This window comes from Chionomys nivalis, chromosome 15, assembly GCF_950005125.1.
Source record: "Chionomys nivalis chromosome 15, mChiNiv1.1, whole genome shotgun sequence".
In the NCBI taxonomy this organism is placed as follows: Eukaryota; Metazoa; Chordata; class Mammalia; order Rodentia; family Cricetidae; genus Chionomys; species Chionomys nivalis.
The window spans coordinates 29,712,755-29,728,614 of NC_080100.1; the positions used below are offsets into that span (position 1 = coordinate 29,712,755).

Here is a 15,860-nt window from a genome sequence, read left to right on the forward strand (position 1 = left end):
TGTTTGGTGAACCCTGAAAATAATAGCATGTTAAGTAAAAGAAACTGCTAAAAATAAATACTAGATATATGTGATCCAACTGACAGGAAATTTATAGGATAATTTCAACAAAACCATCAACAGAAAAAAAGATTAATGATTGCTTATCGATGAGAGGGCATGAGAAAGAACACACAAATATTGCTGCTTAAAAGACATGAATTGTCTCCTTAGGACAACAAAATGTCCTAAGCATCATTATGGTGACGGGCACACAACTATGTTAATTTAAATAAAACATTTAATTTTATACTTCTAATTGGCAAATGGTATGACATAAAAATTGTGTTTCAAAACACTGTTAAGAGGTCACCTAAAAAAGTATGGAAGGAAAGGGGAGCTAATATGTGCATTATTACAACATTGGCTTTGAGAGTTTTGTTGGCTTTTATCATCACTTTTTTATTTTTTTAATTTAAGAGGGAAAAAATGACATGAAGCGAGGTGAGTAGAAAGCATAAAGAATGCAGGAGGAATCAGTGAGCAGGAAACAATATGATGAAAATAAACTGTATTGAATTCTCAGAGAATAAATTTTAAAGAAGAAATATTAGGAAGACAAAATGGAGTAAGACCTGAGAACGCAAGTGGGGCTTAAATTCTGGTGCAGGGACATGCACAGAAACAATGATCAATTCTGAGAAATAAGGGTCTTCAAATGAAAATATAGACCACAGTGATGATACTGGTAGGAAATAGATGGAATGTGGCCAGAGTTATTAAACTCGTTTCTAAGTAGAGTGTAGAAACTCTACCTAAGTCGTATGATGAAAGTGAAAGAATATTAGGAAATGTTGAATTTCACATGAAAATCTCTGTAGAAGGAAATGCCAAAGCTTATTCTAAAAGCTGAAACCTTATCAGAGTGGCTGAAATTAGGAGATAAAGAGAGGGAGGATGGGTGGTACCAAGTCAATGAGTGGTGTGTGCTCAGCTGCATGTAGTTCAGGATTTTGTAATCATGCAGAATCTTGTATTGTTAGGAGTGTAGTCAAATACATTATGAGAGGAATGGAAAATAATTTGTGGGTTGTCAAGAGAATATAAAATTATTCAGTTTACATTTTAAGATAATTTTCATCTCTGCAAGATGGTGGGTGTGGACAGTAATAAAAGCCTGCCGTGTATCTTAACAGGAATGTCAACCCAAGGAATGTCATTCTTGTCATTTTAAGAAAAGATTTAACAAGTGTCATTTAATTAATTAGTAAAATCAGTGGTGCAAAATGCCTATAACCAGTAAGTCTAGTCTATGAACTTGGTAAAGAATATGATAAAATACACAAACATGTCGACTGCTGCATTAATTATAATTCCTAAATATTTCAAACAAATCTGAAAGTCCAAAGCAGAAAAAGAGTTCCTAACTTTTTATGTGGTTAGTTTTATGGGTTTTGTTTCTGTTTGTACACTTACACAAGTCTTGAAAATAAAATAAAGACTATGAAAACTAGATTGTAAAAATGTAAGTTCAAAGGATGCACATTTGGTTTAAGTGGTCAGTGATTAGTTTAAACAGATACTATAACAATATTAACTAGTAAACATGAAAGGTTCATGAAATCAGTTTTTCTTCAGCCAAAGTCAGGTTATAAAATATGAGATAAATATTAAACTGACAATCAATTTCTACATTTACGTATACATGAACATAATAGTATATGCATACTTTTAATTGTGTACTTAGACCTTTTGAATAGCTTATATTAAATATGCATACTATAACCAAAGAAATAGAGGAGAAAGGAGTGTAAAGCTATATTTCATGATTGCCATAATTTTTTTCTGGAAAATCAATAGTAAGCAGCCCTTAAAATTATATATATATATGCAGCACTAGTTAGACTTGGTGGGACAAAAAAGAAAAGAGAGTTTGGGCAGGGGACATGTTGGGCTTTGCAAGAGTTAGATAAGGAAAATGGAGGATTTCATATATGTGTGAAATTCTCAAAAATAAGAAAAATGCAATTTAAAAGCAATTCCTACATAAGAAAGGTATTCTTTTAGAGAAAATTACATAGTCTTGTGAAAATGGTCTTTTTTCGGCTATGAAGGCTTTTTTCCTTCAATGTTACTGTTCTGCCTCCTCTCCTAAAATATGATGCCAGTATAATTCATAGTCTGGTATGCATTTGCAAAGAATAAGAGCAAATCCTTTGTCCCAGACCCTGAAAATATTCTATAGTATTCCTGCAGTCTAATTTACGTACTTTGTATGCATTAACGCATATTCTTAACTCTAATACTGTACTTACAAGGGCCTATATTTGAAAGGGTTCACACTAAGTCCAATATCTTTTGCAAAGCTAAGATATGAATTATCTGAGAAACAGAAAAAGCCTACCCTAAATGGGAAAGTTAGCACATTCAACTCGCATAAAGTACATTTTGCTGGTGTCATGCTCCCATTGGGAGATAGATTCACTGAGTGCAAATATGCTGAATTATAGATCGTATTTTAGCTGTGCACCACTGGTGATGATACCTTGGTTTGTGGTTTTTTTTGTTAAGACAGATACAGTTGCATTCAGTACAGTTAACTGAACACATAATGAAAATAATAAATGTTTGTAATATATGTAAATTTTATTATTATTTAACTAAAACAAGTTTTAAGATAATAAATATGATTGTTATAGTATACGTATCTACTGTTTCTCAATTTATAGCAAGTCCTCAAAAGCATTCTTAAAATCTATTCAGAAAAAAAATAAAAATTATCTTATAATTTTTAAATTTCTATAGCTAAAATGCTTATGTATCTATAATATTTAGTACATGATATTTAATTCCAAAACATTAAGTAAAACTTTAAGTCATGAAATATAGCAAAAAAATGTAACTTAATAAATTCATAGCTTAAAATATTTTAAATAACTTTTAATTGGACTTACCACTGACAGTCCTTATAAAAAGCTTAATTAAATCTAAGATATAGACAGATACATGTAACATAGAAACACATTTTTCTGAATTATTCTGGCTCTGTTGATATGGGAGAACAAACATATTGCTGGGAGAATTCAGAGTGCAGCCAGCTTAAAGACATTGTAAGAGTAAGCTAATTAGAACTCCAGCCCCAGAAGGTTGAATTATTTCCTTTGATGAACTGGAGAATGGGGTTGGAGCCTCCCTTCCCTAATGAGCATGGCAGTGACCTCTGACATCAGTAGTAACTGTGAGGCAGACGCAGAGGCACGAAGGTACTCATGTCTTCAGAAAGTGATGTCTTACCTTCAGTATTTAAAGCACAGTAGACTTTGTACACAGTTGCTTGTGCTAATAATGAGAAGCAGAAGTCAAAATACAACACACACACACACATGCACACACACACACGTACCCACGTGTGTCCCATAACAAAGAGCACAATGTCAGCTGGCTTCTTCGTAGAACAGGGGCATTTTGTTTAAATGAACCATTGTGTGAGCATGGGCCAACAAAGTAAGATCAGAATCCCCCAAAATAGGAAACACCATGGTAAAAAGATTTTTCCAAGAGAAGTTGTTCTCATGATGAAATCATAATCTCACTGTGGAAGTGGATAACTTAATGGGAAGTTGGTTAATTCATGGCTCTGAGTTTGATCCCTAGCAATACACAAACACCACACAAAACACACGCACACATCCACTAAAGCAGTCTAAATATTTTTTCAGCACATTTGAATAATTATATCATAACTAGCAGTTGGCTGTGAGATCACAACACTTGCTTATCATCACATAATTATTAAATAGGTGAAAATTATAATTTTAATTTGTAATTGTGTAACTACTACTGCTTTTTTCAAAATAGTAATACTTAACCTTGAAATTAAACATATGTTGCCAAAAAGGCATGGCTTCACTAAACAGAACCACAGCCGTGTGAATTACTTTAAGATATCTATCACAAAGTGGAGAGTAACTGAGGAAGAAATGCAATCTAGTCTCCGTGCACAGACACAACTGTACACATGCACACACACATACACACAAACACACACATGGGAGTTGAAGAGAACCACACACATACACACAAAACAACTCTACGTACCTACCAATGTTTGTCTCGGTCTTGATGATTAAATATCACAGGGGAAAAAAAGTATGCTTCCTAGCTCCTTCCACATGGTTTCTTACAGTGTCACTATCACCAGACTCATCTTTACTCCCTGAAGGTTCCTGCCATTATCTTCTCCAGAGAAATAAAGGGAAACACAGAACCTTTGTCCTAATTACACTGGAAGTGGAAGACTGTTACCTGCCAGACACAAAAGTAGCACACTTGGACATTGGTGAGCAGAAGAGCCACTAGCTAGCTGTCTGAACACGTCAGCTGGAGCACAGCCCTCAGCTAGAAGGAAGTGGGAAAAGATCTCTGCCTGAGAAGTCACCCCAACATGGCCACCAGAATATTAGGCACAACACTAAAACCATGGCATGTCCTAAGGAGAAGTGACACGCTGCCCTCGGCAATTTGAGGATGGGCAACAAATGCAGAGGGCACTATCCTGGGCTCACAAAGAGCTGTGAAGGTGACAATTTGTTTCAGCTTTCCTAAACCAATGCCCTTCCTCGGAAATGTAGTCTTGTGGGTTACTCTCTCTGTTAACAGATTAATCAACTTAAATTAGATGATTTAGTAATTTCGGCAAAAGACTTCCCTTAAAGTCCTTCCTCAGGAAAGGTCTGAGATGAGCCAATCAAAACCATCAAATTTTCCAGCATCCACTGAAGGCCACTTGAACATTGCTTTCACTGTAGAGAAAAAAGTTGCTGAAATTTTGTCTGCTTTTGGTTGTGGGTTTAACAACTACATTTTTTTGCCATGTCATAGGTTTTGGAAATGCTTGTATTGGTTATTATGACTATACAAAAATATGAATTAGTAACATCTTCTGAACCTAAACAGGTACAATATGTCCAAGATCCTTAGTTTGTCATTTTTAGAAAACAAAGGTATTCTGCAATTTTTCATTTCAATTTTTCAGTTATCTCCTGTAAAAATTTTGCATAATACTTATTATTTAGCCTATTGCTGCTATGTTTCCTCTATGCAAGGGCAATCAAGTCTCGCAAACTGTGCTAGAGTTTGTTAGTATATAGCTCGTTCTCAGTCGTCATTCACTGCTGTGAAATGCAGGACAAGACCTCGTCATCACTTGGTTTCACCCTCCCACCTTTTTTCTGTGTTTGCTTTTGCTTCACCGGATTTTCTTGGGGAAATATGTAGAATCCCTTAATTTCACTGATCCACGTTTTAAACATCTGATTCCAATTCATGAAAAGTTGCTATAGGCCCTATATACTTTTAGAAAAAAGAAATGAGAGCGGGACTTTCATCATTTGATACAGGCTGCTATTTTGAAAAGCACCATCATTTTTCTGTTGATGAATACATAAAAGTATCCTTCAAACTCATTTAATTAAGTGTGATATCAGTTAAATAAAGTTTAGCACCTTTGGCATGTTATCATTGAATGTCATAATCTTTTTCAAAACATAGTCTTTTTCAAAACATAGCTCTCATTTTTCTAATTAAGACTGTTGACTATTCTCTTGCAAAGTTTTTCTTTTGAAATGTATAGTATCTTTTGGATTGGATTCCCATGGAGGTCTCAAAAAGAGATGGTATTAAAATCCCGCTTTTAAAATTCAAAAGAGAGTAACAACCTAATTTGCCTAGGATGGGGCAAGACCATCTGTGAGTTTGCCTTTCCAAATATCTTCCTCGCAGATGAAGCATACTTGATTACTCGGGAGGCTCTTTTAGCCTGAACATTCTTTCAATCGAACCCAATGATCCACAGACAATAAATGGCATTAACTGTTGTAAGCCCTTCAGGGATTTTCTTATGTGTTTTTGAAAATAAGAATTTTAAAGCTAAATCTTTCATATAATAAACACACTCCGTGACAAGAAGAGAGACTGCTGATTTCTGAGGCGACAAATATCTTGGGAAAGATGGGCAGTTGTCTCCCCAAGCTTTCTTTACTGGGCTGTAGTCCACAGTTAACTTGATTCAGAACTATGGACAGCTCCCTCCCCTGCATGCACTTCACAACAATTTCGGTTAGTTTCTGAACACTGCTCGAAGTAAGGCTTTTTGTTGCTATGCTTGCTTGCGGTTTACCAGGAGGCTAAACGCTCAGTGTGCAATACACTCCTTTTGTTGCTGTGTTTTCCCCCTTGTTCGAACAAATTAGATAAACAAGTGGATCACCCGGAGTTGCTAGTTGGGGATTTTCAGGACTCTGCTTATGTTCAGGAGCGGCGTGTCACGCTAATAAGAGGATCTACTTCACGACCTTCATTTGTCAGTCTCTAAACGTGCTTATTAACCGAATGAATACTCGGGCTACAAATAAGATCAGGAAACTCATATTAATTTTCTCCTGCTGACAGGTCTGCTGTGCCCTTCCTCCAAGGCTGGGAAACTGGAAAGACATTTCTGAAATGGATTTGTAGTCAAGGTCAAGAGCGGGTGTCGCTCTATTTCAGGAAGGGGGCTCTAGAAACGCCCCCCCATCTCTGTTTCGGGAACTCGAAGCTTCCTGTCACGCTCCTGCCCAGTTGGGCAGCACTGGCTCCACTGAAACCTCAAGTCACAGACTACCCAAGCCGAGCAAGCACAAGTGTCCTTCCTTTGCCTGCCAATCACTGATATGGAGAAATGCGGTGGTGACAAGGGCGTCTATAAGCATAAGAACAACAGATTAACACTCCCAGGGGCGAGAGTGGCAGGAACAGCTAGGACCTGTGAGTCACTGTCTCCAGTTTCCTCATCTCCGGAATCCCAGAAGCATCTTTTTCTCTTTGGGGAGCAGCGCTAGCAAGGATGCCTGCCTTACTCCTAACTCTCCCATTACCGAAGTAAAAGTTTCCCTAGTGAAACTTAGCCACCTCCCGTCCAGGGGTCATAGTGGCCTTCTTCCCTCCCCATCTAACCCCCAGAGTTCAGCAGACAGAGGGAACGAGCTTCGCTGGCGCCCAGGGGAAAAGAAACTCCCTACCTCAAACCTTTCCTGGATGGAAACTAGTTGAAGAGTTGAGTCTGGCCGGTTTGAGTAGGAGTCATGGGCAGCGCTGCCCCGCCTGCCCCGCACCCCGCTGCGAGTCCCCGGGGCGCCCCCTCCCAGGGGCGCGGTAGGATGCTGGAGGGCGCACCTAGGGGGGATCAGGGTGGGGCGACGCCAGGGAGCCCTCACCTGAAGTCACTGTACGGGTGGATAATCCAGAAGCCTGCAGTTTTAACCCTTTCCTGCTCCTTCTCCACCGCCTTCTGGCTGCCGAACATGCGGAGGGAAAATTTGTTAACCCCGGGCTGCAGCATGGAGGTGAACTGTCTCTGCATGAAACCATACTGCCGCCGGGGTCCCTCAGCATCCTCGAAGCTGCCCGCTGGCTCTTCGCTGCCTCCGCCGTCCACCTTGAAGCACACGGAGTTACCGTGCTCCTTCCCCGCCGTGCTGCTCCCCGGCGGGGTCCCCAGGCGCTTGTCGGCCACCGCCGGCCCCGTCGCGGACGCCTTGGAGGGGAAGACGCTGTTGCCATCGTCGCGGCTGTTGGACGCGGACTTGGACTTGCCACCACCTTCCATGCCCGGAGGACGCGGCCGGCGACGGCGCGGACTCCAGACTCGCCGGGGGCTCGAGGCCGAGGGCCAGGGGCCGGAGCCGGCTGCCCGCGAGCCCGGCTGCCCGTCACGGCGGCGGCGGCGGCGGCGGCAGCTGCTGCTTCCCGCCCGCGCCGCTGCTCAGCTGCGCGCCTCGCTCCCGCCGCCGCCGCTGCCCTCAGTGGCTTGCGCTCCGGGCTCTGCCGCGCCTGGTGCTGAGGCTGAGGATGCGGGCGCGGGGCGAGGCGAGGCTCAGCATCCGCGCGCCAGCGCTGCCCCTCGGCTGCCCCCTGCCGGCCGCACGCCTCCTCTGCCCGCGCGCGCCCCGCCGCTCTCCTGTTCCACTTCTGCCCAGCGTGACATTGAACTCCCCGGCCCGCCCCGGACGTCTATTTGTTCGTCTGGAGACGGGCTCGCTGGGTGTGGGTTTGCAAAAATGGGAGGAGAGAAAAGAAAGGCGGAGAGGGAAAAGGAAGAAGAGAAGAGAAAGGGGGAGGGGAAATAAGGGAGAGAGGGAGAGAGAGAGAGAGAGAGAGAGAGAGAGAGAGAGAGAGAGAGAGAGACAGCGAGCAAGATAGCAAGTTGCTTCCAAAACGAACTGAGGAACCGCCTAAAACGAACCGCCTAAAACTCACAGAGACACTGTCTGAACGCCTGTTGGAAAGGGGTTACAGATGGAGAACGTGGTTTGGGATGGCTAATTCCTTTCACTATGAATTCACTTGTAAAGTTAGATGAACAAGGATACACACTGAAATTTTTCAAGGATAATGAAAATCTAGGATGCACACTGAAAAATAAATTTCGTGAATAGAAATGAAGGAGAGAGGGACAGAGGAGAGAAAGGAGACAAGAGGGGAAATGGAGGAGCGGGGGCGCGGGGAGACACGCAGCTAGCTAATAGATCTTTGTAACCCCGGGTTACAGCTGATTAGCTGCCTGGAGCTTTGCAGATTAAGGATCTGTACCTAGGGACAGACAAGTGACCTCCTTCTCCTTCTCCTGTTTATTGTCACACAGCTCCTTAAGCAGGGATGGGATTCTTTTCTAGGGAGGCCACAGTCACCAACACATAGGTGAGCAAGTCTATCAGCCACCACTGCTGGGGAAAAAAATAATGTGTGAAAGATAAGCGGTCTGAACTGACCTTATTTTAAGATAAATTATACGGTCAATAAACACACAGAGAGATAAATATGTCGGTTCGTGTTCAACAACACCGTGCTTGGAGGTTGAGATAGCTTGGAATCTGGTCAGAATGCCGTGGAGTATTCTCTGGTGAAGCTTCCCACGTGTGACTGATGCTGAAGACAGCGTTCTCAGGTTTCTCTTATTGCCTTGGTGTCTCCTCAGCCCATTGGATTAGTTAATAGAAGCAAAATGTGCTGCCAATGTTACCATCCACTCAGCATGGCATCCTGGAAGTTGGAAGAGTCTCGAGACTGTAAGCAACCCAAAACATCTGTTCCAGATACTTTCTCTGCCTCCATGCCCACAGCCTCTTCAAAGACAAGCTCACCCTGCCAAGTCACTGGTCCCTAGTTAATTGTCTGCTAAGGTTGCATAGGGAAGAGAGGACACTTTAGGGAGAGATTCTTTGTCAGGGTGACAACCTGTGGCACAGGATGAAAAAGAAAATGGATGAGGCCAATAACTTAGTTTTTTTTGTTTTTTTTTGTTTTATTTTTTTTATGAATCCTTTGATGAAACCAATTCCCAAACGCAGCTAGTGGCTTCATGAGGCTTTAGAGAGGTTGGGGGAGAAACAGAGGATAGTGAGTGTTGTCCCAAGACACATAAAACCTGCTTTCAACTAATCAAAACCCAGATCCTCACAAAATAAGCGTGTTTGGTCAAACTTTTATGGTCACAGATGAGGAAATAAAAACATAGCACTCTAACCTAGCAACATAGGGCTTGAAAATCACAAGGACAGAAAAACATACTAGATGCCACAGGCAGAAAAAAAGCCTTAAGGAGGAATAAAATTTATTATTGTCAAAAGCATGGCTCTGCCTCCCAAAATGTCCAGTATTCAGTCCCATTTCTTCACTAAACAAAAAAAAATTCTGCATGATTCCCCAAGCCCTATAGTTTCAGTAATGAGTGTAAACATGTGTATTTAATATAATTTAATATAAATTTTATAATAATGTAAAAATATACCACCTAAGATGTAATGCTGTTTTAATAAGTTTCTCTCCTCTCCTCCCCCCTCTTTGTTTTGTTCACCCATCCTTGTCTTTGTTCTAGTTCAACTGTTCATAGTCATCATGAGGCAATTATTTCAGCAAACTCTTCCTAAGTTTCATTGTTTGTATAACAGAAGTACTGAAAAAATAAGAACTCATCATGTAACCAGAGACACATTTAAGAAGAAACAGAAATCATCAGTTGCTGCAAAGTGCAGCTTAGAGAATGTATTTTAGCCATTATAATTCTTAATTTTAAAAACTGATTATGTGTATATTATGTCAGCATATTCAAAATTATCAGCAAAATGCAAAGTCAAGTCCCTTCGTTTTGCCTTCATGGTACTGATCTACAGTTGTTTAGAATATGGACCCTCATGAAAAGTTTCCTTGGGAAGAAGATAGCACTTGAAGGATCAGAGTAAAATAAACACAATGAAATAATGAGAAATAATGAGAGAATAAGAAACAATCTGAGGGGAAAAAAGATCTTGAACCATAGTGAATCTCTTGGAATGTATCTAGAATAAACACTCTTGAGCTGAAATCCCCTGAACTAAGTAAGTGTGCTTTCTTGAAGTCTCCTTAGAACGAGGACTGTCATTATGTTTGACACTGTCCTGGGTTGTCTGTGAAGTGTCTTGTACTTCAAAGAAACTTGATTTCTGAAGACTCACCAGAGAATACCAATTTTGATTTTATTTCAGAAAAGACCCTCAATGGTTGCAGTGATTGGAGTTCTGTATACGCTAGCATTGAAAGGCTTTAAAATGTTCCCTGTCTCCCTTTAATACTCTGCTTAAGATCAAACTGCAGACAGCAGCAGAAGATTAATATGAATCTAAAATAAAATCTCCATGCAGCCAACACAAGTACGTGTGAAATGAGACAAAAAAGATAGATCGGTGGCTTGAAATCTGATGACTTATCAGAAAATCCTGAGGCGAGCATCAAGGTTTATGGGCTTGTTAGTAGGGTGGGGGCAAATACTAAAGCACAACACACGTCTGAAGCCACATTGTCAGAACTCTGCTGGAGAAGGCAGTAGTACATAATCTCAGTGTCTCAAACTCAGACAAATTTGATTTTCTGGAAGGCAGCTGCCAGCATCATGCTTAATGCGAAAGACTCGCGCTGTGACAGTCAGGACAGAACTCTCATGGTCAGCATTTCTGTCACACAGCCCAGTTTCGGTTGATATTCTTGTCTCCCTGAAACCTCAAAAGGACCAAGTGGGTAAGCAACCATAACAGACAGCATAAATTTAAAAGTTCGTATAAAATCGGGAACTGCAGTGAAGTTTATATAAAATGTACATGCTAAAAAAAAAGTAACAACTGTAATTATTAAGAACAAAGCTTCCTTGCATAATTGCAAATAATTCACGAACAACATGAGACACCCAATTCAAAAGACACTAAACTTTACAAGAAGCATGAAAAATGCATTTAAATAAATGAAAATACAGTCCAAAAATTTAATATTCCAAAGATGAAAGTTCTTCCCAGATTTGTTTTTAGAGTTCAAGTAAATTGGATTATTTGTAAATTGCCCCTTGGAGGACAAACATGACAGAATGTTTTTAAGATTTTCTTGGAAAACTTCTTCTGTCAAATCATCTAATGCGGGTCTAGAGACATGACTCAGTGGTCACAGTGTAAATAGGAAGACCTAAGTATGTGGGGCAGGGTGATGCATCACTCTGGTTTCCAACCCTAGAGAGGCAGGGGCAAGTGAATCACTGTGTGCTCCAGACCAACACAGTCCACATGCGAATTCCAGGTCAGAGGTCAGGCAAGGCTCCACAGAGAAATCCTGTCTCAAGAAAGAAAAGGAAAACAGAAAGAAGGAAAGAAGGAAAGGAAGGAAGGAAGGAAGGAAGGAAGGAAGGAAGGAAGGAAGGAAGAAAGAAAGAAAGAAAGAAAGAAAGAAAGAAAGAAAGAAAGAAAGAAGGAAAGAAAGAAAGAAAGAACGTAATATATTCAATGTTGACAGTTGACATCTGGTGCATGGGGTGGTGGGGGTGGGGAGACACAACTCACAAAATAAAAATATTGCAAAGATTGACAAGGTGTTAGTTGAGTGTAGGGTGGTATGAAGCAGAGGAAGACAGGAAGGCAATAAAATAGAATGAAACAAGAAACGTGCTCTATCCTGTACTGATTAGAACTCAAAGGCGTGGGTGCAGGCTAATGAGTCAAGAATACACTGTACAGTAAATTATGCTAGAAGGATGATTAACTAGCACTTTCAGGAAGATAGAAGGTGAAATATACCATCATGCTGTTTCTTAAAGTACCATTATACAGTATTATGAAGCAAATACTGGAGCTATAGTAGGTAAGAATGTTCATACGTGTTTATAAAGGCAAACCCAGTAAATGATTTTCAACTCATGGTAGCAAGAGAAGACATAAAGAAAATACTGATTGATCTATATGCATAGAAACATCAAACTTCTGTTTAAACTCAGTACAATCATACTTTAAAGAGAAATTGTAGGAAATGTTAAAATATGTTGTATATACCTTTACATATGAACTCAAACAGATGGTTTTTATGCAAATGAAAAATTCTTACATAGGTAATGAATAGGATTATTTATATATTAATGTCTTATACAAAGACTTAAGCAAAGTTAAAAGAATTTTATATTCATAAGAGACTATGTATTTAACACTTCCTTTAGTAATGAATATTTGAAGATTAGGCTATTTGTGCTTTTATAAACAAGTCTATAATCGACATCATTATTATGCTTCTGTGTACATATTAACATAGATCAAGATAAAAAATATTAAAAGTAAAGAACATAACTAAATCAAAGTAATGCATGTTAGTTTTTGATATAACTATCAATACATTCTCCAAGTAAGTGAACATGAGTGTCTATATTCCTACTTAGACTGCATGAGGCTACTTGTTATGTATACTTAAAAAAACATAACATATTAAAAATCTATATAATTTAAGAGAATCAAGAAAGTAAACATAGGATCATTGCAGGTTTAATTAGATTGTCTCAATTTTTAATAAGTATATATTTACATTAAAATATGCTCCACTGGTCTGACTTCACAACATGTATTTAATCCCAGCATTAGGGAGACAGAGGCAGGCCAATCCCTGTGAGTTCAAGGCCAGCATGATGCAGGCTAGCCAAGACTACATAATGAGACTTTTTCTGAAGAAAAAAACTTCCATAAATACAATTCAGAGCCACAAAGCCCTCCCAAGTATGAAGAGAAATCATGTATGAAAAACTGAATAATTTGAGTAAATAAAAACTAAAACGTGCTTAAACATTCTACTCTTATTGTTTCTTTTATTGTTTTGAGATTATAATAGCCTTTGGTAATATAGTTTTTGAGAGTTTTCTATATGAAAACTGTTTTTGCATCATTTCTCCACTCCCACTCCTTTCTCTGACTTCTCCCGTGTTTCCACACTCCTCAAATTCATGACCTCTTTTTCTTTATTATTATATAAATTTATGAATACAACCTGATGAGTTCATTCAGTGTTGCTATTATTTCCATGTTTAGAGTTAGGATTAGATAACTTCTCTGTGAGGTCATACCTGAAGAAGACTGAGTTTCCCTCATTTCCATCAAGGGGTGTGACCAGATAAAATTTCCCACATCCGTGTTAGCATGTCAATAGGTATCACCACTTGTTTCGGCAACGATATTGTTGAGCTTCATAGGTGCAGCACCCTGACAAAAGACTATCTCAGGACAGATACCCCATGGGTGCAGCCTCCCTGACAAGAGACTATCTCAGGACGGATACCCCATGGGTGCAGCCTCCCTGACAAGAGACTATCTCAGGACGGATACCCCATGGGTGCAGCCTCCCTGACAAGAGACTATCTCAGGACGGATACCCCATGGGTGCAGCCTCCCTGACAAGAGACTATCTCAGGACGGATACCCCATGGGTGCAGCCTCCCTGACAAGAGACTATCTCAGGACGGATACCCCATGGGTGCAGCCTCCCTGACAAGAGACTATCTCAGGACGGATACCCCATGGGTGCAGCCTCCCTGACAAGAGACTATCTCAGGACGGATATCCCATGGGTGCAGCCTCCCTGACAAGAGACTATCTCAGGACGAATATTCCTGACTTTCAAGGTCTTTCCAACCCCTCTTCTGTAGTATTCCCTGATCTGCTATCAGAGTTGTGTTGCAGATATATCAGTGGATGCTGAGCACTCCACAGGTAGCTGTTCTTTGCAGTTGTTTCTGTGATGGCCTCCATTTACTGTAAAAAAATGTGATGCTTTGATAAAAAGCAAGGGCTGCACATATCTGTAGACTTAAATACAAGGGTTTAAATGAATTTATAAATTATATTGTCTTAGGAAAGTCACCATGATAAAAATCAGACTTCAACTTCTATGATTTAAAACACTCCACAGTTACTTTTTCAAAACATATGACTAACAGTAATTTTAATATAGGGCTAAATGTTGTGCAGTCCCCTCAGATCTTTGAATGCACAGTGTGATACTGACAACAATGGAAGCTTCCTTTGGGCTACATTTCAGTGTTCCACCCTCCATTGCGCTGGTTTCTGTGAGAATTTTGTGTCTTACCTGTCATAGTTTTTGGTGCATATGCTTATGTATATGGGAGTTTAAGCAGTGGTAAATCTAACACCAATTCCACCACCACAGGTGAAAAATTCATCTGGACTGTTGACTGTTACTGTTGTTGAATTAAGCTTTACAGTTTATAACACATCAGAATGCTTCCATTTTCCAATATTTTTAGTATGTGTGTGTTTAATTGTTCTGTCCCCTTAAAAGAAAGCATACAACTTTCTTCTATATCTGCAGCTTTGTCCTTTATCTCCTTCTCAAAGTTGCTTGCTTTTCTGTTTGTCTTAGAGAATGCAATAGGCTCATTCTTTGCATCCACTGGTTTCCAGCAACAAATTTTTAATTTTGTTGAAAAAGTCAGATTTTTCTTTCTTTCTATTCCAATGTTCTTTGTTGCTGCTATGTTGGCGTACCAGTGGATATAGTTCTTTTGAAGCCAATTTTCAAGTAAATCCTTTGAAAATTGCCCCAGGATCTTTCTGTGAAAATATTAAGCGTGAAGAAACCTGCTAAAGGGCTGATTTTCCCGTGTGTCCATTTTAGGGCTTTTCCCTCCCTTTTAATTGTTGTCCAAAAAAATTCTTCTAAGAATTAACTGACAATTCCTGTCTACATTTCTGAAAGTTGCTGAAATTTTCTAGCATGTAGACAGAAATCTTTACTGTTTCCCCATAACATATTACTTCCTTAATTTTAAAAGGAGTTATTTCTGAATCTGAGGTTAACTGTCTTGAGCCACTCCTACAAGACTGTTAATTTAATTAAACTTTGTGTTAAACTTAAATCAATTTCTACATTCTTGCATAATTGTTAGATATTTCTAGTAATTACCAACTTTATACTGCACTATCTCTCCAGATCTAAACAGAAAAGGAAAATAATCTTCATGGCCTATAGCGTTCTATTCTTTCTGTATTTTATTTTACCAGTGTATGCTTATACCATCTATTTGTGAAAATCACTTGGTTTTTCTTACAACTATTTAAATAATGCTTTTTAAGTTTTTTTACTTAATATAAAACAAATATGCCTGATAGCAGACATTCTTAAAATGATTCTAGTAGCTTAAAATTGAGTGCTATTCTGACTGTGTGTTCAATGAGACAATGAGAAGATGGAAAAATAAGCTATATATTAAAGAAAACCAATCAATGATATAATAATCTCTCTCATATTTTATTATGAATAATGTATATTCATAAGCACATGAAAGAATTTTTTTACTCTTTCCTAATTTAACAGAAAGCTTCACAAGAGTGAGATACTTCCTTTTCATGCACCCCCAAAAACTAGCAGAATAAAACTTGGTATCAAGAAGAGGGACTACACGTATTTTTTCAAAACTCAATTGATTGAAACTCCTGCACGAATCCCTCGGTGTAGTCTGTACACACATCACCACACATCTCCCTGTTAGTGTGACT

General features: G+C 39.4%; 1 protein-coding gene across 1 annotated transcript in view; it reads right to left on the reverse strand.

Moving 5' to 3' along the window:
- Hcn1 (hyperpolarization activated cyclic nucleotide gated potassium channel 1) overlaps positions 1-7,755 on the reverse strand; it is a 333,308-nt gene extending 325,553 nt beyond the window's left edge. The window contains exon 1 of the mRNA XM_057789987.1: positions 7,233-7,755. Within this exon, the coding sequence (XP_057645970.1) occupies positions 7,233-7,624 (392 nt within the window). The 5' untranslated portion in view covers positions 7,625-7,755. The remainder of the gene's footprint in view (positions 1-7,232) is intronic.
- Positions 7,756-15,860: the final 8,105 nt, after the last annotated feature.